Source organism: Musa acuminata, chromosome BXJ2-5 (assembly GCF_036884655.1).
Source record: "Musa acuminata AAA Group cultivar baxijiao chromosome BXJ2-5, Cavendish_Baxijiao_AAA, whole genome shotgun sequence".
NCBI lineage: Eukaryota > Viridiplantae > Streptophyta > Magnoliopsida > Zingiberales > Musaceae > Musa > Musa acuminata.
The window spans coordinates 38,950,411-38,971,283 of record NC_088342.1 but is presented as its reverse complement, the minus strand read 5'-3'; the positions used below and the strand labels follow the sequence as shown (position 1 = coordinate 38,971,283).

The window sequence follows — 20,873 nt, the reverse complement described above, 5'->3', positions numbered from 1 at the left end:
AGCCTCCAAATGAGGATTGACAATTGTTTCTCATATACTGTCCAGTGCTGATATAAGAATTATATTTCTGAATTTAAGAACTTTTGTGCCTGAATTATTACTCTTAGCTTCTTATGATTCATGATTCACAAATCCCAAAAGCTTAAATGGTAAAGAAAAGATAAAAGGTTCAATATCTTCTTTAACATCTAGTAAACTTTGATTGTATGAATATTTTTTAATTAAACACCTGAAAAAAGAGATAAGCACAACATTTAAACTCATGACCACTCTGGGATCATCTTGAGATTGACTTGGATGACCACAAATCAAATCTTAGTAGGTTAAACTTTTCGAAAAAGAAAAAAAGGATAATATATACTCTTAACAAAAAAAATTCAAAAAAGCTGGGAGAGAAGGTATAGGATTGCTGTGACTGCAAATGCATAGTTTACCCTGTTTCTTGTCTGACTTCCCACCAACCATAGCAAGTGATGGGAGAAGCAAATGGGGATATGTTTCTGATGGCAGACAACTAAGCAGCAGCTGTTAATGTGAATGATAACAGTGCAGCAGAGCATGTGTAAGCAATAGGCCATGGCCTAATGACAACTTGGATGCCGGCCACTTGTTGGCTAAGCTTTCTTCTCGCTCCATGGCATCCATCAAGAACAACACAAGAAGTTGACTTGTACTTCACTGCTGGTTAGAAAATGAGCAGTAAAAAGAAGTCCAAACCTTTCACCCAAACTTCACATTAGCAGATGTGAGTGAGAAGAAGAACATAGAAGAGAAAACTCTGCTTTGACCCAACCAGGTTTTCATGTCAGAATCATATTTCTTAAAGACAAATGGACAACTTAGTTTAGGTGTGAGCTTGGAAGTCAGCAGCATCATCAAGTGAGATCTGGGAAGAGGGTGGAAAGATATATTCCACCCAACACCGACACTGTGTGGTTAGTGGGCAGTCACTTTTGGGAGGGAGCTCCAATCTGATGTGGGTCCAAAGAAGCCAACCTGTGTCTACAAAAAGATAACATCATATGTCAAGGGAAAGAGGCCTCATTCATTTCTCCCACCACACAATGAGGGAGGCATGCAGCTATCTTCCTTGTTATGTTGTAGCTATCACCACATGAACACTCCCTAAATCATCATCAAATTGTGGAGAGAATATATATGCACATCATCAACTCCATGTAAGAAACATCACAGATGCAGCCTTCAAAAGCTGGCCAATTTAACTTTCACTGTAGAAGACTTCAAAACCGCAAACATCAATAACCGAATATAAATCTAAAAATCCAATGAATCAACACAATCAAACGCAATAGAATTTACAATTTTTCATCAGGTAAGATCAAACAATAAATTTTCTTGAGTTAATGGAAACTCAAGCTCGAAATCTTTTGCATACTAAAAGTATCTGTCATAGGAAGATGGAAAGATGATTGAGTTGGTGGGGGAGATGGCACTTTGGTCTCAGGTGAAGATGCCAAGAAGCACCCTTTGCTTCTTCCTCAAGATCAAAAAGATAAAATGGTTGGTGCTGCAATCATTGACAGAGTGGCTTTTGCATCTATGCTTTGCTGCTTTCACTCCACATAATTGAGGTGCCATGAGAAGTGAGTCTCTTGTTCTTTGTCATGTCCTGCACCTACAAGCTGGAGATTGATGGGTGTTTGGGCTTATCATCACCACTGCCAATGAAGACAACATGTAAATTTTCTATGACCCTTCAGAGAAGAATAAAAAAAGAAAAGGTTGGAATGCATGCTATGCCATTTAATACATTCACAATCATTCATTCTGAATGATCCATCAACACAGTTAGGCTTTATCCTACACTCAGCAATTTCTTCTTTTTCTTTACTCTCCAAGAGGATGAAAATTATTCTTAATATAAAAAAGTAAGACTGCATAAATTAACCCCCCAATACAGTAAAATTTTTCTTGGAATTTGGAAGATTTTTAAGAGTAAGCAAAGTGAGAGAGGACGGTATGCTAATCAAACCGAGCGAGTGAAAGATCCTCTGCATCCAAGATGTCCTGCTGTTCCCTGGGACCCATGTTTTGTGGACCCCTCCACACCCCTTCCACTCCTACTTACTCAACCCTCCCACTACTGTGAAGCATCCCCTCTTCCTCTCTCTCTCTCATATTCCACCATTATTTTGGATAAAAAACTCTGCTTTTTATTCTCTTCCACCCAGTCTCCAGTTGTCCTGTTGGAATCCAAAGCCTCTCTCCCTCTCTCTCTCTCTCTCTGCTCATTTCATCTTCCGAAGAATTTAATTCATTTTTGGTCTGCAAAGCTTCTCTCCGTCTGTATTTTCTTTTTGTTGTTTGCATAGATGCCATGCTCTGCTACAGTTGTTCGGAAGCTCTTTTCTTGTGACTCCTGAGGCCTCTTTTTCTCCAGCTTGCCGCCTCTCTCTCTCGCTCTCTCTCTCTCTCTCTCTCTCTCTCTCTCTCTCTCTTATTTATACTGTTTGTTTACTTGTAATTACAGTCGCCATTGAAGATCCATTTGGTACCTTAATATTTTAGAGAGTTTCAGCATTAAGGCAGCTGTTTCGAGCCATTACTCCGCCGCTTTGCGCTCCCAAAATTGTTCATTGATCGCTATTCCTTGACTTTACTTTTTCGTTTAGGTTTCTCTGAATGTGGCGCTTTCGATGCCAGAACCTGGCTACGAGTAAGATCTGATAGAGGGCAGAGGGTGGAAAGAGGAGAGAGGGAGAGGGAGGAGTGGGATCAAAGACCTAGTCTTTCTTCAAAGATCTCATCTTTCTTCCGAGATCTTTGCTTCCGGGTGCAATGAGGTCGGAGGCTCGGCTAGAATCCTTGGTGTTTCAGCTCACGCCTACTCGAACCAGGTAAAATGTTAGATCCTTCTAGATGTAATTGTTTCTTGTTCAAGGGTTGGATCAAGGTGAGCGGATGGGACCGTATCAGATGTTTCCATATAGAAAAAGTTCAGATCTTGGGAGATTTTGTGGTAATTTTGTTTGAGATGTGGGAAAAATCTTCTTGACTAATTGATAAGATCTATCAGGGTTTCTCAATCGAGCTCCAAAAGAAAGAAAACAAATTTCTGCATGCTATTATAATGGGGACTTTGGGAGTATGAGTGGAATCCTTCTTTTTTTATATAGGAAATTGTCAAAGTTGTTAGATTACACAAAGGAATTTGCATTGACATGCTTCGGATGTGATTACTTCCCGCTAGTTCAGATAAGGATTAAACTGACAATTTTGGTTCAGGTAGTAGTTAGTATTATTTTCGCTATTTCTGTATACCAGGCTTCTTAATGAGTATGATATCATTTGGATTGATATCTATCCACCCTGTAGACCATTGCCTGACTGAAGAGTATAGTACTCGATAAAATTCATCCCTCGTTTTTTGTTTATTGTAGCCATATGTATTGGGCAGACTTAGGCTTGTGTGAATCATTATAAGATGGTTTTGGTATCATTCGTGGAGGATGCTTGTTCATTATGGAGTCTTGCTTTTCTTTCTTAACAGGTGTGATTTGATCATCATAGCAAATGGTAAAACACAGAAGATTGCATCTGGCTTGTTGACTCCTTTTCTTGCCCATTTGAAGTTCGCCCAGGATCAGATTGCCAAGGGTGGCTATTCCATCATTCTTGAACCAGACCCAGAAACTGAGGCAGCATGGTTCACCAAGGGCACTGTGGAGAGGTAAGCAAATGATCTTTCAAGTGAACAACACAACATGGAATTGTCATATTAACTGTTGGTCTTCAAACATGTCATTTCTCAATTCTTGATGAGCTAGTTGCATTTTATCTTTTTGGAGGAACTTTGGGCACATGCTCAAATTTTAATATCCAAATTCAGCATCTAATTCTGATATTGACAGGTTTGTTCGTTTTGTGAGCACACCTGAGGTTTTGGAGCGTGTGACAACCATAGAGTCTGAGATCTTGCAGATTGAAAATGCAATTGCCGTTCAGGGGAATGATAATGTTGTCTCAAGCATTGTATATATCCGAACTATTCATATGTTGTTTGTAAAACTCAAATGACATCCTTTTTTATGCAATTTGGCAGGTAGAAGATCATCAATCAAAGCCAGCAGAAACAGTAGAAGGTATATAATTTCATCTGGTTCTATAGTAGTCCTAAATAAAAAACCATAATTGATTTGTGAGCATTTTAACATTTGGTTTCTCCTTTCCTAGGTGTGTTAATGTAGTCCCATGGATCAAAGAAGTTGTAGTTTGTGTCCAATTTTCAAACTAACATCTTGTTAGTAGGAGCAGGTTTCTATATGTTCCAGCATCAGAACTTTGTCAACCATAGTGTACAAGAACAGCATTAAAACACAATTTTTTTTGTTCTGAACAACATTAAGACACTTTTTTTTTTCTTCAAAAGTAATGAAGTCTGCTATGCTGGCTTTTCATTAGGGCTGATGATCTCCTGACCTACATATCAAAGATACTTAAGGAATCTTATGTCATCCACCATACATGCTAGTTGCATTTTTCATTTAACTTTCTGAAAGTTAGTTATCTTAATATTTCTATTTGGCCTTAATTATCCATATGTATGCCACGGACACATCAATTTTAATATTGATTTCAGTTTCTGTTCCACTACTTACACCCTTTGCTATTCTGACCTTTGTATCGTCGCTGTCTCATGGGTAGGTACGAAGATCTCAGTTGATACTGATGCAGCGAAGGCAATAGTTCTTTATAAGGTATGATTTTATGCATGCATCATACACACATACATGTATATTTGTAACAGTTGACATTTGCATACAAAACCTCTGGAACACTGATATGGAGAGCTGATATGATGTGTTACTTGCATGTCAACATGACAAATATTGAAAAGATATAATAGGATTTTGGTTCAAACATAATAATAAAGTATATTAAAATGTATACCATATTATACGGTAAAATTTTCCATTTATTTGAATTACTAAAATATGTAGTTAACAATCATGATAAATAATAAAATATTAGCTAGCTTCTATTCGACATGAAAGTATACAACCAAAACTTATGATAAGTGAAGTAAGAAAAAAAATAGTTATTATAGACTTATAGTTTTGTTAATTGTAATATGATGTTAAATACAAATAAAACCATATGATCTGTCTAGAGTTCAATATTCATATTGACTATTATCGCAAAATTGACATTTGCAAAAAGTGTTTGGCTATAAATCTCTTTTTTCAATGAAATTCCTATACATCCTAAAAGTATCCTATTTCTGAATAAATAATTATTTGAAAAAAAAATTGATGCTTCAAAAAGTTATGTTACTTGTTTAAGAAGTATCCTTCCAAGTGTTAGTATTTGGTATGTATTTGATGTTGGTACATTGAGAGATTCAAAGTAATTTTATTCTGTGCACACAACATGCATATACGTAGCTACACACATGCACATTTGTATGTATTTAATACTTGTCTCACAGAGATGTTAATAAACATGTTTTTTTCTTGATATGTGGCAGCCTGATTCACAACCAAATCCACCAGATTCTAATGGATCCACCACACAAGAGAATTCAAAGTATGAGCAACCTAACATATCCTTAGCCTTTTCTTTCCTAGAAATTGGTTCTTCTGAAGCATGCAAGAATAGTAGTACGAATGTCCCCCATATATGCAAGAATAATTTATATTGTCTTTTCCATTTAATATGTTGAAGCATCAGATAATCAATAAATAACGGATAAGTAAGGTGGCGTCCATGTTCCTTTTAGATATTTCCAGTGATAGCATCCTAATTGCATGATAGGAATAACAATGAAAAAATAAGTCTTTTCTTTGGTGGATGCTTATATTATCTTCCATTAGTACTTTTTCATTACATGTTACAGTAAGAATGAATTCCTTTTTGCAGAGTTCAACTTCTAAAAGTGCTTGAGACTCGCAAAATGGTGTTGCGGAAGGAACAGGGGATGGCCTTTGCACGTGCTGCAGCAGCTGGTTTTGACATGGACAATTTACTGGATTTGATATCATTTTCTGAAAGCTTTGGTGCCTCACGTTTAAAGTTAGTTTTGCCTTTGTCCAACTAATACATTACCGAATACTGCTAGTTTTCATCATTTTAAATTCCTAGTTAACATGTTGAGATATAGAATGATTCAGCAACCGCAGGGAATATGTGAACTGGGAGTATATTTGCTGTCAAAATCTGAAAACTTCAGGTGCATAAAATGACAAAGTAAAGAGTAATATGAATGCATGAAAGGTATTTTGAAAACAAAATTAAGGAACACTTTGTAAATCTCGATATAGTGACAAGTCTATGACTTATTTATCTCTAATGATGGTATGACAAAGGTTTGAGATAATTCCTGTGATCATGTCACCATTGTTTGATATGTTTTCTTCATCTTATATTCATTATAGTTCTCATTTCTTCCACGTTATAAAACAGGGATGCCTGCTTACAATTTATGGAGCTATGGAAGAAAAAGCATGAGACTGGACAATGGCTTGAAGTTGAAGTTGCAGAAGCCATGTCAACTCGGTCTGAATTTTCTGCTTTGAATGCCTCTGGGATTATATTTGCTACAGATCCTATGATGCAGAATGATCACGGAGATGCACAATCTGTCACTGGCGGTGATATGCTTACAGAGACTGATGGAAGAGCTGGTATATGCTCCGAACATGAAAGCTGAGACCACTTTACATCAGCTAATATTCATGTTAAAGTCGGTAGCTAAAGAAAAAGTCCTTTAATTCTCATAATACATATCACAATCCTAGTAAAAGATTTTAACTGCTTCTAATTTTTGGCCTAAATAATCTAAATTATTTGATGCACCAAGCCTTCTCTAATTCTACATTTCCATGCATTGTCAAAGGCACTCTCCCCTATCTGTAAACTTATGACAAGTTCTTCCTTTTGGTTTCAGCATTGCAACGTATTATTTCTTATTGATCATATAGTCAACTCATTTTATTTGGTTGACATATCATCTTAGTTGGAAGTTTCCCATGAGAAAACCTCTCATAATCTTTATTCTTTTAATGCTATTCAAATGGCAAGTCTGATCAAATATGTAACATGAGTTCCAAAACAAATGCATGCATGAAGATAACCACAATGTATTTATGTGAATTCTTGCATAATGCAAACCAATTACCTCAATTCCAGATTTCCATATATTAGTATTCTGGGTTGATAGATCAGTGTATCTTAATTCATTTGTTTCTTCTGTTCAGATAAACAGATTCCTTCAGATTCAAAGGTGCCACTGGGACACCAGGAGTATCTTCAAGGTCAATTCCAGCATCCTGCTTACTCACAGTGGCCTATGCATCCTCCACCAGGTCCTCCTATGTTTCAACCTTATCCCATGCAAGGAATGCCTTATTATCAAAACTATCCAGGGAGCGTTCCATATTTTCATCCCCCATATCCTCCAATGGAGGATCCTAGATTCAACAGCTCTCACAGAAAGGGGTCAAAAAGGCAGTCAGCAGATAATAAAGACATTGAATCAGAGACTTGGGAAAGAAGTACGAGGTCACAAGATGATTCAGATCAAAATACTTCAGATCTTGAGAAAGAAGGTTCTCATGGTCATAAATCTCACAGAAGAGTTGGTCGGAAAGGAAAGAAAAAGCCTGGTGTTGTTGTCATTCGCAACATAAATTACATCAAATCGAAGAAGCATGGCTCAGTGGAATCTGAAAGTGGTTCACAGTCTGTCTCTGAATCTGAAGCTGAAGAAGATAGTGAAGATGTGCATGCTGACATGCGAGAAAGAAAGCACAAGCACTCTGTTAGGCGTTCCAAGAAAGAAGATCGTCCAACAAAACCTGAAGAATTTTCAGATGCCTATGGCAATGATAAAGCTGCATATCGAGAGGAGGCAGATTCTGGAAATTGGCAAGCATTTCAGACTTTCTTACTAAGTGCTGAAGAAAAGTCAAGAACAGTTGGTGAAGACATGTTCATGGGAGAAAAAGAGCCTCAGTCAAAGAGAAAACAGAGCAAAAGCGAAGCTGATCCTATCGTTCTTCCTGAGCGAGATTATGGTGATTATCATGATGGGGGGATGGCAGAATTTGATTCTGTTAGTGGGAAGACTATCCGAATGAAGCAGGTAGCTTCTGATGATCAATTTTTAGCTTCAAGTAACGGAAGAGACTTGACAGATAACCAGTTCAAGGAAATAGAAAGTGGTGGAAGAGCATACCGGCAGATGAGCAGTGATGAATTTATGATTTATGAGCAAGAAAAGCAATTCAGTATTAAGAATTCTTCTGACCCATTTGTTGATCATGTGGATGAGCATCCTGTTAAAGCAGTTGAGAGTTTGTCATACAACATAACAGATGAGACCTTCATGCTTCCTTATAGAACAGAATCACAGGATCTTGGATCAGACAGCATAATTCCTATTGACATGGATTCTGAGTTCTCCTCAGCCCTTCAGAATGGTTCGAATTTATATGATAAAGCCAAAAATCAGCTTAGCTACGAACCAGATGACTTGTCCTTGGTTCCTGAACGTGAAACAGAAACTGTCTCTGTCGGATATGATCCAGCAATGGACTATGATTTTCAGATTCCTGTTACAAATGCTGTCAAGCTGGAAGCCACTAACCAAGAGGATCTCTCAGAAAGCACTAAAGAAGAATCACAGAAATTAGACAAGGAGAATTCAAGGGCCTCAAATGATAGTATGGAGAAAAGGAGGAAGGATGCACTGGTGAAGAAAGGGACATCCTCGAGGCTTAACCTATTGACTGAAGCCCAAAAACGTGCAGAGAAGCTGCGTTCTCACAAAGTTGATCTTCAGAAAATGAAGAAAGAAAGGGTACTTCTTATGATTGATCCTCTGTTGGCTGTCTGAAATATGTTATGAATATTTCTCTGGTTGCTAATCATAGAGGAAGTGAGAAAGGGGTGTCAGACAGGAAAGCACATTCCAAGAAACCTGATGAGCGTATACTTCATATTATCTTTCATTGATAAAAACAAGCATAAACCTGATTGCATATTTCCTTTATTCATTGAGCTATCCTTTTCTTGATTAGTTCTTTCAATCACCCTATCCTTTTCTCTTCTTTGATTAGCATGTTAACTATCTTTTTGCGCAAAACCTTGGTATAAGTAAACTAAAGATAGAGCACTGACAATCTCATACTATGTTGTTTCTACTAGTGTTTTAAGTCTCTTTTCCTCTGATAGTCCATTTGGCTTTTGATTGTGTCTCACAGTTCTGAACAAGTATACTTGACATTGTTTGAAGGTACTAAAGATTGTAGTTCAGAAGTTTTAATTCTTTGGTATGTTGTTGTTTTAAAGTCTTGTTAGTTGAGTATAGCTGTATAAAGAAGTTTTCTCCGCTAGTCTGTTGTGGCTTAGTCTTGATGTTTTGCTTCTCTGCTTGGCTGAGCATGTCACTATTTTTTTACTTTTTTAGGAAGACGAAGAGCTAAAGCGTTTGGAAGCTTTGAAAAGGGAGAGGCAAAAAAGAATAGCTTCAAGAAGTGGTTCGACAGTCACTCAGGCGCCATCAACTCCACAGCAGACAAAGGCCCGTTTAGCCATAAAGCCTTCACCAGGTCCTCACAAAGGATTAAAGCTTAGCAACACAGAGCCTGTTTCTTCTTCACCTTTGCGAAAATTGCCCATCAGAACCTCTTCAGACGGATCCAATGATCCCCAGAAACCTATTAAATCCAGCAAATTAAATGGCAGTAACCATGGGTTAACTCGATCAGCATCTTCATTACCTGAGGTTAAAAAAGAAAGTAATGGGCTCATGCCGGAAGCAAAAACAGATTCTCTTCGGATGAAAAGACACTCTGATCCCAAAAGCAATTATACTCAATCTGGTTCCTCGGTGAAGTCTATAACTGCAGATCAAGATTCAAAGAGAGGGGTACCTGATGAGTCTCAGAAAAAGATTACTGCAATCATACAACAGGAGGAAAGTAAGTCAGCAACTCTACCAGAGCTTAGGATTAAAACACCACCAACTTCAACTGAAGTAGTTGAAAATGAAACAGCTAGCAAAGACCCATTGCAGAAGGAGACTGCAAGAGAAGCTTCTCAGGCATCTGATACCAACAACGGAAAATCAGCCAATGACAAGCCACCTAGCAACAACGACGAGAATCCAGTGATCGAGAAGACTGTCGTGATGCTTGAAAATAATTTGGTCACTGCCCCTGTGGTCCAGCAGTCTGATGAGATGATAGACACAAAGGAGAGATCACATGGAGATGGGATGGTTACAGGATATGCAGCTCTTCATGCTCCACCTTCACCAGTTGTTATAACTCAGGTTGAGGATTCTGGTGAAGGCAAGTTGAATGAACAGCTGAATTCCTACAAGGTATATTTTATCTAAGTTGCACATCTTTAAAGGACTTTATTAGTTTACTGATTGTCTCATCACTTCTCTCTCTGAGCACCATTTTCTTTCTAGCAAATATTTTAATTCTCAACATCTTTAGCATTTGAGTTCTTATAAAAGCAAATATCTATTTGTATTTAGTTTGTTTCATATTTCAATGCTTTGTCTGATAATGCTAATGGTTCTGTTTGGTGCTTTTCTTTTGCCCATTGTTCATGGGCAAGCTGCTTGTGGGATCAATAAGGCTCAAATCTAATCACATTATTTAAGGGGCTTTCTAGCGACGTATACAATTACATAAATTTTATCTTGACTACTGCTTCCATTTAGAGCACTCCTTTTTTATTTATATATCTTCTTTCCTCAACAAATGCTACTTTAGGCTGATGATGGATGCATGTTGCTTCTGCTGATCAGGTGGTTGTTCCTTGCTTGGGGAGTGAGCCTCAGAAGTTCTCAAACTTGACTGTAACAGAAAAGAGTTATCAAGCCCCTTATGCCAGAGTTACATCCTTGGAAGATCCTGCTGCTCCTAATTTGGGATATGGAGGTGTACCTGCATCAGAGTCTGAGATGGCTGCAGAACATGCTGAGAATGGGAGTATTACGGTACATGTATCCGGTTTCAAGAATTCAAGTTTAACTGATATAACTCATGAAACACATGAGAAGCCTCGAAGCAAGGAATCAAAAGGTTTCAGAAAGTTGTTAAAATTTGGACGTAAGAGCCATGGCTCAGCTTCAGGTGAAGGTAACCTTGACTCAGATGCTTCATCAGTCGATGATCCAACTGTTACTGCTGCTTCATCCAACGATGGTAAGGTCTCAGCTTCTGCAGATTATTCCTTTTTTTTTTTTTTCATTTTACGTAATGGATTATTGCGTAAACAACTGAATTCCTCTAATCAAGAAAGAAAAAATCTGCTCACCTTGATTACGTCTTTATCTTTACCTAGCTGATTCAATCAATAATTTGTGCCGTATCGAGTTAGTCAGCTGTTACTTGAAATTTTGATGAGTTTGCTACTTCTAGTTGTTAAGTGGAATAAAAGTAGAGGCTTTTAGACCAGTCATCAACAACAACATGGAAAAAAAATTGAAACAGCAAAGTTGTCTTTGTGCTTCTAAGAAAATATTTATCACAGAAGCTTGCGTGTTGACGCAAAGCATAGTGGAACCCTTCTTGCGAAATGATATGTGCATGTTGCAGGTCTTCACTTTCTTTTCAATTCATATACCGAAAAATCACATTTCTTGCAATGATTCTCATGCTGGGGGCACACCAGCTAATGTTCAGACATCTATTTTACAACTTCCAAGCTCATCTACATATAGCTCTGTGCTGTTGCTCGAACTGTCCAAAATTGGTAGCGTGACAGATCTCACTAAAACATTCTTTTCTGCCTTTTCTCCCTCTAGGAGTAGCTGTTGCTTGTATAAATTTATCTGTGTGGATTTTACTTCGACCCAATAGTCGTTGCTCAAAATATCAATTCTTTGATGCAGTTACCCATTCGTTCTCCCTCCTTTCACCCTTCCGAAGCAAGAACAGCGAGAAGAAACAAGCGGCGTGACGAGCACTGCAATGAAAGTTCTATCCAGTCGAGGAAGATACATCAAGAGGGGGATCTGCTTCTGTCGAGTACATAAACATATATGGGATGTGATATATCGGTTTTCGAGTTGGCCATATACCATTCTATTCATAGTCCTAGTGTAAAATTGGTGTGTTATTTATTCCTTATTGTTCATATTAATATTGACCAATTGTTTGTGCAAGAAATTTTCTTGAGGTTGGATGATTGATGCAAACTTGTATCTTGAAGCATTCCAGTTTTGTTGTTCATGGGTTTCTTTCCATGTGAATTGTGGTGTTGATGGATCATGCCAAAATAGCTCTCATCTTGGTTTTATTGTGTACATATCAAACCACAGTTTTCAATTTCATATCCATATATAGTATGTTGAAGTTGAACTACCCACATAACATTATTGAACTTTTGAGGTATAGTTTATTTAATTGCACTTTTTCATCATAGATTCCTAATGCTATAACAAAGCATTAATTCTCTCTGCAGCCTCTAATGGTATATAATGAGTTCTTAGATGCATGTGTGAGACCCACGTGTATCGCACGTGTCACTTAGTAGGTAGAAGAAGAAGCCAGCCCTCATTAGGCCCACTTAAGCATGCGTAGGTCGGCCCATTGGGTCGGTAACATTCTTCTGCGTCAGGGTTAGGGTTCCGTTATATTCGTGGAGCCGCCTCATCTTGGGGCCACTGCCTACCCCTTCGCTCCCTCGCTCCTCCTGCAGAGTGTGCAAGTCGGAGATAGCGACGACTCTTCTGCAGCCATGGTGCAATTCTAGTGTTCGCCTTTCTTCGATTCGTTCCTTTTGGTTGTAATCCGTTACTAATCTGATGTTTTTTTCCCTGTTTTGGATCAGGTGAAGTACTCGAGAGAGCCTTCCAATCCTACCAAGTGTAAGTTGCTTTCGATTTGATTTTTGGGTTTCTTTCGACCTCGGATATACTCATCTTTGAAGACTGGGTCTTGGTTTTGATCGATCTCCTCCGATGTTTGTCTTGGTTACTTAGTCCTTCCCCGGGAATGTAGGATCTTGCGGTCGTTATTATCTGATGCTTTTGATAAAAGGTCAATAAAAAAGAGATTTTGCGTTTCCTTGAACCCTGATTTCGAGCATTTTGGAGCTCGGGGTATCGTTTTTGTCTGATCTACTGCGATTTAGTAACGATTCGGATATAAGGATTTATGTCTGTTGTTTCTGTTGGTTGTGGCGAATTCTCTTCTTGAACTGATATGCTCAGTTACTCTTTATTATATGATGTTCTCTTCAGATTTTTGTCATTCTTTTTCTTTGAGCTTATATGTTTTTGGTCTTTGCAGCCGCCAAAGCCATGGGTCGGGACATGAGGGTTCACTTCAAGGTGCGAGATTTTTCACTATTTTATGAGTACAAGTTCTATGCTGTCCCATTGTTAGTTCAGATTTTCTTTTTGTGCAAATTGTGATAGCCAAGCTAGTATATGGATCTCTTGAGTTGTGGAAAAAGGGAGAAAATGATATATAGACATCCATCCGGAAGGCTAGAATTCAGTAAAAACATTATTTTTATATCTGAAGGCGATTTTTTTTTAACTGAGAGTCTATAATTATATTTATTTCTAGCGTCTCATATCTTTGGCAATATTTTGGTTGATTTGGTTTTTTTATTGTATTTATGTGAGATTTTCTATCTTCATCATCCATATTCTTTGCAACATGGTAACTGTGATGATGCATATTATCTTGTACTTGATTTTGATACTTAATAAGTAGGTTTTAATGAAAGATGTTAGTATAAGCGGTTGCCATTTCAGTGTTAGAGCTCAAAATTCAGTGAACCAGAAATACCTAAATATAGAGCAAAGGGGAAAGGGAGGGAAGTTTTGGCAGCAATGTTTTACGTATTACTAGGATCAATATCTCATGTTTTATAAGTAGTTGCAAATAATACTCTCTTCCTGGTCTTCTACTTCATGAGTCTGTTTCATTTATGCCAAATTCTCATGCTTTAGGTTCAGCATTGTCTTTCATTTTTAATTCGAGGTGATTAAGATTCAACTTTCCATTGACCGTTACTAACTCTAGTGTCAAATTAGTTTTCAATAGTAATCTGATGCTGTGCTTGAAGCCATTTTCAGATGTATCAGTAGTGACCGCATGTTCTATATATATGATTATGTGCACATATCTACGAAAAATATTTTATGTTTATAATGAAACTTTGAAAGCAAATTATTTTGGGTGCATTTAGATAGGATCTGTAAATAATAGTCCAATTAGTTTTTTCTAATTGTTGTGACTGCTCCACACAGGACTATGTATATATGTATACTAAATATGTTAATTGATGGTGCTCTTATATACAGTTAAAAATATCACTGTCTCTGAGTTTAAAGTCTTTTTTAACCTATGTTAAAATGGATACAGATGCAACTTTCTAGACTTCAGGTTTATGGGCCACAGGAGAGATACTAAATGCTCTTGATTTTTTTTTCGTTCAAATTCCTTTTGTATCTTGGAATAAACTGAACTAATGTATTATTGATTAAATTTATAACGTGGATCGTCAATCATTGGCTTAATGAAATTAAGAAACTATCAAGTGTTCAATATTTTGTTGTTGCCATGGGGACAGGAATGGATTTTGGAATTCTTGTTGGCAACTTAAGATTATGGTTCTTCATTATAAAACTGATTTGTTTGGGATCTCCTTTTTTGTCACATTTTATTTATGTTTGTTACGGATGAAAAATCATGTACTTTATTTTACTGAAGTAGATTGAGAAATGCCATTGAATCAGAACATTGAACACATTGAAATTTTACAAATTTTAACTCATTTTAGTTGCTTGTGTATCAGCAGATGAGCAGGTGCCTGTACATGGTTTTAGATATATATTAAAATACTATATTTCTATATTGTCTTAATGGCACATGCAAGTTTTATTAACTGCCTGTACATTCTCCAATGATGTAATTATATAACAGAATACCCGTGAGACAGCTCATGCCATTAGAAAGCTGCCTTTGTCAAAGGCCAAAAGATACCTTGAAGATGTAATTGCTCACAAGCAAGCTATTCCCTTCCGAAGGTTTTGTGGTGGTGTAGGACGCACAGCTCAAGCGAAGGGCCGGAACCCAAATGGGCAGGGCCGGTGGCCTCTGAAATCAGCCAGATTCATATTGGATCTGCTCAAGAATGCTGAAAGCAACGCTGAAGTATGAACATACTTGACCAATTATTTTCCATCTTTGGTGTTTTGCTTCTATCACTAAATTGCTCTATTTCTCTTATTTAGGTGAAAGGTTTGGATGTTGATGCGCTCTTCATATCACACATCCAAGTGAACCAAGCGCAAAGGCAGAGGCGCAGGACTTACCGTGCTCATGGGCGAATCAACCGTAAGATCACTTATTGAGCTAATTTTCAGGTTCTTTTTGGTACAGAAATGATTCATTGTGTTACATGTTGGCAGCTTATATGTCCTCCCCCTGTCATATTGAACTGATTTTGTCAGAAAAGGAAGAGCCCGTTAAGAAAGAGGTAATTTCTTGGGCTATTTTGTTAACTTCAAAAATGGTACATCTGTTTTGTACTTTTTTTTGCTGCTTTTCTACCTTCTTTAGAGTGGCTTAGGCTTTGTTTAGAGTTTCCACACTAGTTTGGATTTTTAGGACCTTTCATCTCATCATTACTTATTTTTTACTCGTCTCTCTCTCTCTCTCTCTCCCTCTCCCTCCCTCCCTCTCTTTCCCCTTGTTTCTCTGTTGCTGATGCAGTTCTTTTGTCACAACTGCCTTCTTTTGTTGATATTTTGCTGCTTGGATTCTTCCTATTCTGTTAATGTCATTGCTGTGAGCGACAGATTGCACTATTGTGGCCATTGTCTGGTGATTCTGCTTTACACTCTCACGTTTGCTTGCTCTGCATTCTTCTTCTAGCTCTGGTGTTGCCATCTTGGTGCCTGCTTCTCCCCTTGTTTCTCGACTAACTCGCTCTGCATTCTTCTTCTAGCTCTGGTGTTGCCACCTTGGTGTCTGCTTCTCCCCTTGTTTCTTGACTAGAACCTTTTCTTGCTTTGTCATGGCTTGTTCTTGCTGTTGCCACCTCCTACTCTTTCATCTTTTAAGTTTCATGCATGTCCATGAATGGCTCCTCTCTCATGCCTAAGGTCCAACATGGTGGTCACCTCCTTGCACATCGTGACCTAGATTTCGTTATACTTGTTTGTCATCTGTGATCTTGGCATGCATGACATTTTGTTTGCTTTCTGATTCTATGTTATTACATTGCAGCCGGAGACCCAGATTGCTCCCAGTAAGCCCAAGAAAGCTCAAGCAATTAGAAGTGGGGCTTCTTCTTAGGCGGCAGCAGTAGTTGCATTTTTCAAGAAGATATCCACCCCTTTCTAATTAGCATGTTTCATTGGGGTATCAAACATATCTTCATGAGCTCTATGCACTTTATAAACTCTATTATAGTTGCTTTATTTAATGGAGTTCTGAAGGATTTGATGGACCCAACACCACTGTGCGCTAAGTTACAGGTGAAGAATTACGCTTTACATACTGGATTGAAAAGGTATTTGTGACACTCTTGTTGAATCTCGGATTTTGATGATAAAATCAATTGATGGGTTAATTGATCTAATCCATATTATTGAGTTAAGTGTGTAGGATTAACTACGATAGCTTGAAGACATAAAACAAGTTTATCGGAGTCAAGTTCGAAGAATCGTCGGAAGTGCTGTCGGAACCAACCGAGAAAGAATTAGGGATTTGTTGAAGTTTTTGGAAGTCCGTCGGAAAGATCGTCAGATGTTTGCGGAGATCGCCGAGAAGGTTCGGATACTTGCCAAAGACTCGTTGAACTCGTCACAAGACTGGGAGCTTGCTGGGAGTCTGTCGGAAAAAATCCGAGGGTGTATCGGAAGTTCGTCGGAAAGCTCGTCGGAAGGAAACTCGACGTTGTCGGTTAAAAATTTACTTAGGACTATGTCTTAATTTCGTAGTTTGCATATAATTTGGGTTAGGATTAAGGGTTAATCCTATAACCCGGTTACGGGTCAATTGAGCTTAAGTTTGGACTGGTTTGGGTCAAGTTTGGAGCCCAACCAGTGAGCTGGAACAGTCCAAGCGGTGGCACCACCCAGAACCCGAGAGGTCCGACAGTGGCACCGTCAGTACACTGTCAGTGTCAGACATTGACAGGCGATGACATCGCCAACACCGGGAAACCCAAAAGTAATTTAAATTTGAAGCTCAAATTTGAATCCTCTTGGGGCCTATAAATATCCCTCAATTCTCAATAGAGATTACACATTTTTAAGAAGTTAGAAAGTGAGAAAAAGCTCTAGCAAAGTCTTGTTTTCAATAGCTTAAGTGTTCACCTCCTTCTCTCTCTTTGAAAAAAATCTATTTGAGTGTGAACCACTTGTAAGAAGGTTGTAAGATGGGTATTTGGTCCTTCCCCTTCAAAGTGATTTGCTAGTGGAAGTTGGGAGCCTCATCGAAAAAGGCTTTGAAAGTGGATGTAGGTTATTTAACCGAACCACTATACATCGTGGTGTTCCTTGAATGTGCGAGTGTTTAATTTTTTGAACCATTTCTCTACTTAGCTACAAATCGTTCGGTTTTCATCTCCCTACTCTTGACTATCTTTACTCGAGCTATTTTAGCTAAGTCATCATTTGTCGAATCGAAATCTCTATATATTTAGAAAATCGATTTCAAACTTACGAGTTTCAATCCGCTGCACTAATTCACTCTCCCCTCTTAGTGTCACTCCGATCCTAACAATTGGTATCAGAGAAATTCTAGAGTTCTTATACATGACATCTATCTTCTGGTTCATCAGTCGTAGTTCTTTCAAAATTTCAACTTGTTGTAATTGGATTTGTTCTTGCTGTGAGTTGAGTTGCTCTTGTTGTGATTTGATTTGATTTAATTCTGCCATGATGGGATCTTTAGAAGATGAAGCAGGAGATGGTTCTGAAGGTGTTGCACCAAAGGGACACCAAAGGGACTAGGAGGAGGAGATTCATTTCCCTTAAAAATGTGTTTCAGGGTGTTGGTGTTCTACTAGTGGGGGAACTGGATCAGTCCTTCTAGGTTGCCTAATTCATATACTATTGCTAAAAGTGCACATAAGTCTCTTGAGTAGGTTTCTGTTGATAGTGTTAAATCGATCGACCTGGATTATTTCTTCATCGGGTGAGACACAAATATTATAGGCAAGCATTAATCGAGTGACTAACCTCTCATACGGTAACATTGAGTCTTTAGCTATTATGTCCTGCATATGTTGTCAGATTAAGTATCCAAAATAATTATTTTGGTCGATCATAATCCAATACATAGTACTTAACTCTATTTGACTAATCTCATAATGATGAAATTGTTTAGGAAGTATGATGCTTATCATGATGTGATGAAGAAATTTAGAGTTAAAGGGCAACAAGTGCACGTAACTTTTGGGAATTATGCTTAGGTTCGGATTTGCAAAAACAGTTTCTAAGGCTTCGGAGTAAGTTGCTCCGATTGCATTGATATCTTATTTACTTCTAAAATAACAACCCCTATCCTTTTCGGTAATTTCAATTAACTCACATATAATGTTATCAAAGATTTGAATTTGTGTTCCTAAGAGGTAGTTAGTTGACTTACCAAAAAAAAAAGAGGTAGTTAGTTAAGCTATCATTGTCCACACTTAAGTTTGCATAAAATAACCTAACCAACCTAGGGTAAATCGGTTCATCGATTTGTAAGATAGATAAGACATCTAAATTTGCAAACCATCTAATGAGTTCTAGGTTTCCAAGTTCATCTAGAGAGGTAGAAAGCTTTGATCAAAAAACATATAGGGGAATGATTGGTAGTTTACTTTACCTCATCGCAATTAGATTGGATATCATGTTTAGTGTAGGACTTTACCTCATCGCAATTAGATCGGATATCATCTTTAGAACCAGCTCCTGCTTCATCTTTTGAAGATCCCATCATGGTAAAATTAAATCAAATCACAGCAAGAGCAAATTCAATTACAGGAAGTTGAAATTTTGAGATAACTGCGATAGATGAACCAGAAGATATATGTCATGTATAGGAACTTTGGAATTCCTCCTAAGGAATAATCGTTGTGTTAAACATTTCTTATTATTGTAAACCTTTATGCTATCTTGACATGCGTTTGACATTATCCTAGTATATTATGTTGGATGTTTCTTTCCAAAATTTTGTCAACATTTTAATGACACCTTCATGTTATTTTGGATGATTTAATGTCTTCTTGAATGATCGATCTTAATGCCAAGTTTGATGTCTTCAGTTATTCTATAAGAGTTATATATCATCATTAATAAGCATTTTGGAGCCAGTGAGTGATCCGTAGATCTATTAAATTAATAAGTCGATTATGATCGGATCATGATATAAAATATTAGAATTGATTTACTATTGAGCATCAGAGACATGGGGAAAGAAAAAACAATCATTTGATTGGGTTTCATTCTATATTAGGTTTAACTTGTAGAGTTAATGGTTATACACTCGAAAACTCTTGATGCAGAGGTCACTCTCACCGAACTCGTCCGTATTCGTGAGCTGATGACCCACATCTGGTGAGCAGTAGCATGCCAACATGGAAGAAACAAGGTCGAATAATGGAGATCATACCATCTGCAATCTAATAAGCCATTCTACGGCACTCGAAGCATCAAATCCTGTACGTGTCTCAAGAGATCTACTTGCTTGTACCCCTTCCTACCGTCTTCTTCTTCAACGCTTCAATCTTCACCTTTTCTCCGGTTTCACTGTGCATCCGATCGACATCAGCCACCACTGTTGCTTGTTGTGACATGACCTCCTCCTCCTACCATCCACAGACGGGGAGAGGTAGGTGGGTCCTGTGACCGCCACAGTTCCAGCAGCAGTGGGAACCTTGTCATCGTCAGCGAGGCATGCACAAGCTCGATGCGCTTCTCATCACATTACCAAACCCTAACTCCTCCATGAGATGCGTTCCACCTTCGCTTTCAGCCCTATCAGCATGAGCGATGCTTGCAGACAACGCTTTGCCATTTCCCCAAGCCACCAACGCAATCTTTTGCTGAACTCGAGCCCTCACTGGCTAACTCGAGCAAATATTCTAGTCCTGCAACAGTGGCCTGTCCCTCTCGTGAGAATGATTGGTGACAGCCATTCGAGAGCTCCTTGGCGTGGATGATCGCCCAGGGTTAAAAGATCAAAAGGTTCGCAGGGTAATTTGCAGATGCCATGTGTTATCATGCAACATCTCCGCCGTATTTTAGTGGCCGTGGACGAGAATGATGATGCCACTTCTTCGACAGCTTCTCCATTTTTCTTTGTCTAAGCATCTCCCGAGATCATTCATAACCTACAGCAAGCAAACCATGGTGGACATGGACGATCTTCCATCAAGATCATTCATTTTATGTGAACCTTGGACCTCCATCGACTTCTCTATCAGATGGATAAGGGAGCATCCTTGGCAGCTCACCTACCGACTCCAAGCTTTTCAGGAATCGACATCCGTTGCTTGCTGAATGTTGTCGTTGTAGATTCCATCAAGTAAAGGAATTGCGTGTAATATATATATCTCTTAGTAGGGTGAGATGGATGGAATCTGTAGGGGTGAAAAATCCACTCATCCTTGGGAGCTTGTCGCCATCTTCAGCTGTGATCAAAATATCTGCTTTTGGATCTCCCCTCAGAAAGAGCAAGTAGATCCCAATTAATACAGTCTTACTTAGTGTTGTGGATCTTTCTCACGCTGATAGGAAAACTTGTGTTCTTTCCACGTGAACGACGGGACCCCGATGAGAATTAAAATGGTTCTTTTTGTCCCACAGTAAATATGCTGCTGCAATTAATCAATGCAAATGATTTGCTCTGCTGATGGAGACAAAGACAGTGACG

General features: G+C 38.3%; 2 protein-coding genes across 5 annotated transcripts; both read left to right on the top strand.

Moving 5' to 3' along the window:
* The first annotated feature begins 2,126 nt into the window (after positions 1-2,126).
* Positions 2,127-12,215, top strand: LOC135612726 (COP1-interacting protein 7-like). 4 transcript variants are annotated; one of them, XM_065109338.1, is made up of 13 exons: positions 2,127-2,284; positions 2,634-2,858; positions 3,512-3,691; positions 3,873-3,993; positions 4,064-4,103; positions 4,666-4,718; positions 5,489-5,547; positions 5,881-6,033; positions 6,424-6,644; positions 7,218-8,821; positions 9,431-10,348; positions 10,787-11,186; positions 11,876-12,215. In XM_065109338.1, exons 2-13 carry the CDS (start codon positions 2,800-2,802, stop codon positions 11,941-11,943), a joined length of 3,876 nt encoding a protein of 1,291 aa, XP_064965410.1. In that variant the 5' UTR covers positions 2,127-2,284; positions 2,634-2,799; the 3' UTR covers positions 11,944-12,215. The 4 variants fall into 4 exon arrangements, with proteins under 4 accessions (XP_064965410.1, XP_064965412.1, XP_064965411.1 ...); XM_065109340.1 differs by having other exon boundaries at positions 2,127-2,858; positions 9,431-9,944; positions 10,020-10,348; XM_065109339.1 differs by having other exon boundaries at positions 2,127-2,858; positions 3,873-3,978.
* A 390-nt stretch (positions 12,216-12,605) lies between these two features.
* LOC135612725 (large ribosomal subunit protein uL22-like) lies at positions 12,606-16,460 on the top strand. Its single transcript, XM_065109337.1, has 7 exons — positions 12,606-12,726; positions 12,817-12,853; positions 13,278-13,318; positions 14,925-15,155; positions 15,236-15,338; positions 15,413-15,480; positions 16,233-16,460. The coding sequence occupies exons 1-7, from the start codon at positions 12,724-12,726 to the stop codon at positions 16,299-16,301; spliced, it is 552 nt and encodes a 183-aa protein (XP_064965409.1). The 5' UTR covers positions 12,606-12,723; the 3' UTR covers positions 16,302-16,460.
* Positions 16,461-20,873: the final 4,413 nt, after the last annotated feature.

Coding starts and splice junctions, on each gene's coding strand:
- LOC135612726 (XM_065109338.1), top strand. CDS start 2,800: ATGAGGTCGGAGGCTCGGCTAGAATCCTTGGTGTTTCAGCTCACGCCT. Junction 4,719..5,488: donor AGGCAATAGTTCTTTATAAG/GTATGATTTTAT, acceptor GATATGTGGCAG/CCTGATTCACAACCAAATCC. Junction 8,822..9,430: donor AGAAAATGAAGAAAGAAAGG/GTACTTCTTATG, acceptor TTACTTTTTTAG/GAAGACGAAGAGCTAAAGCG.
- LOC135612725 (XM_065109337.1), top strand. Junction 15,156..15,235: donor ATGCTGAAAGCAACGCTGAA/GTATGAACATAC, acceptor TCTCTTATTTAG/GTGAAAGGTTTGGATGTTGA. Junction 15,339..15,412: donor TGCTCATGGGCGAATCAACC/GTAAGATCACTT, acceptor ACATGTTGGCAG/CTTATATGTCCTCCCCCTGT.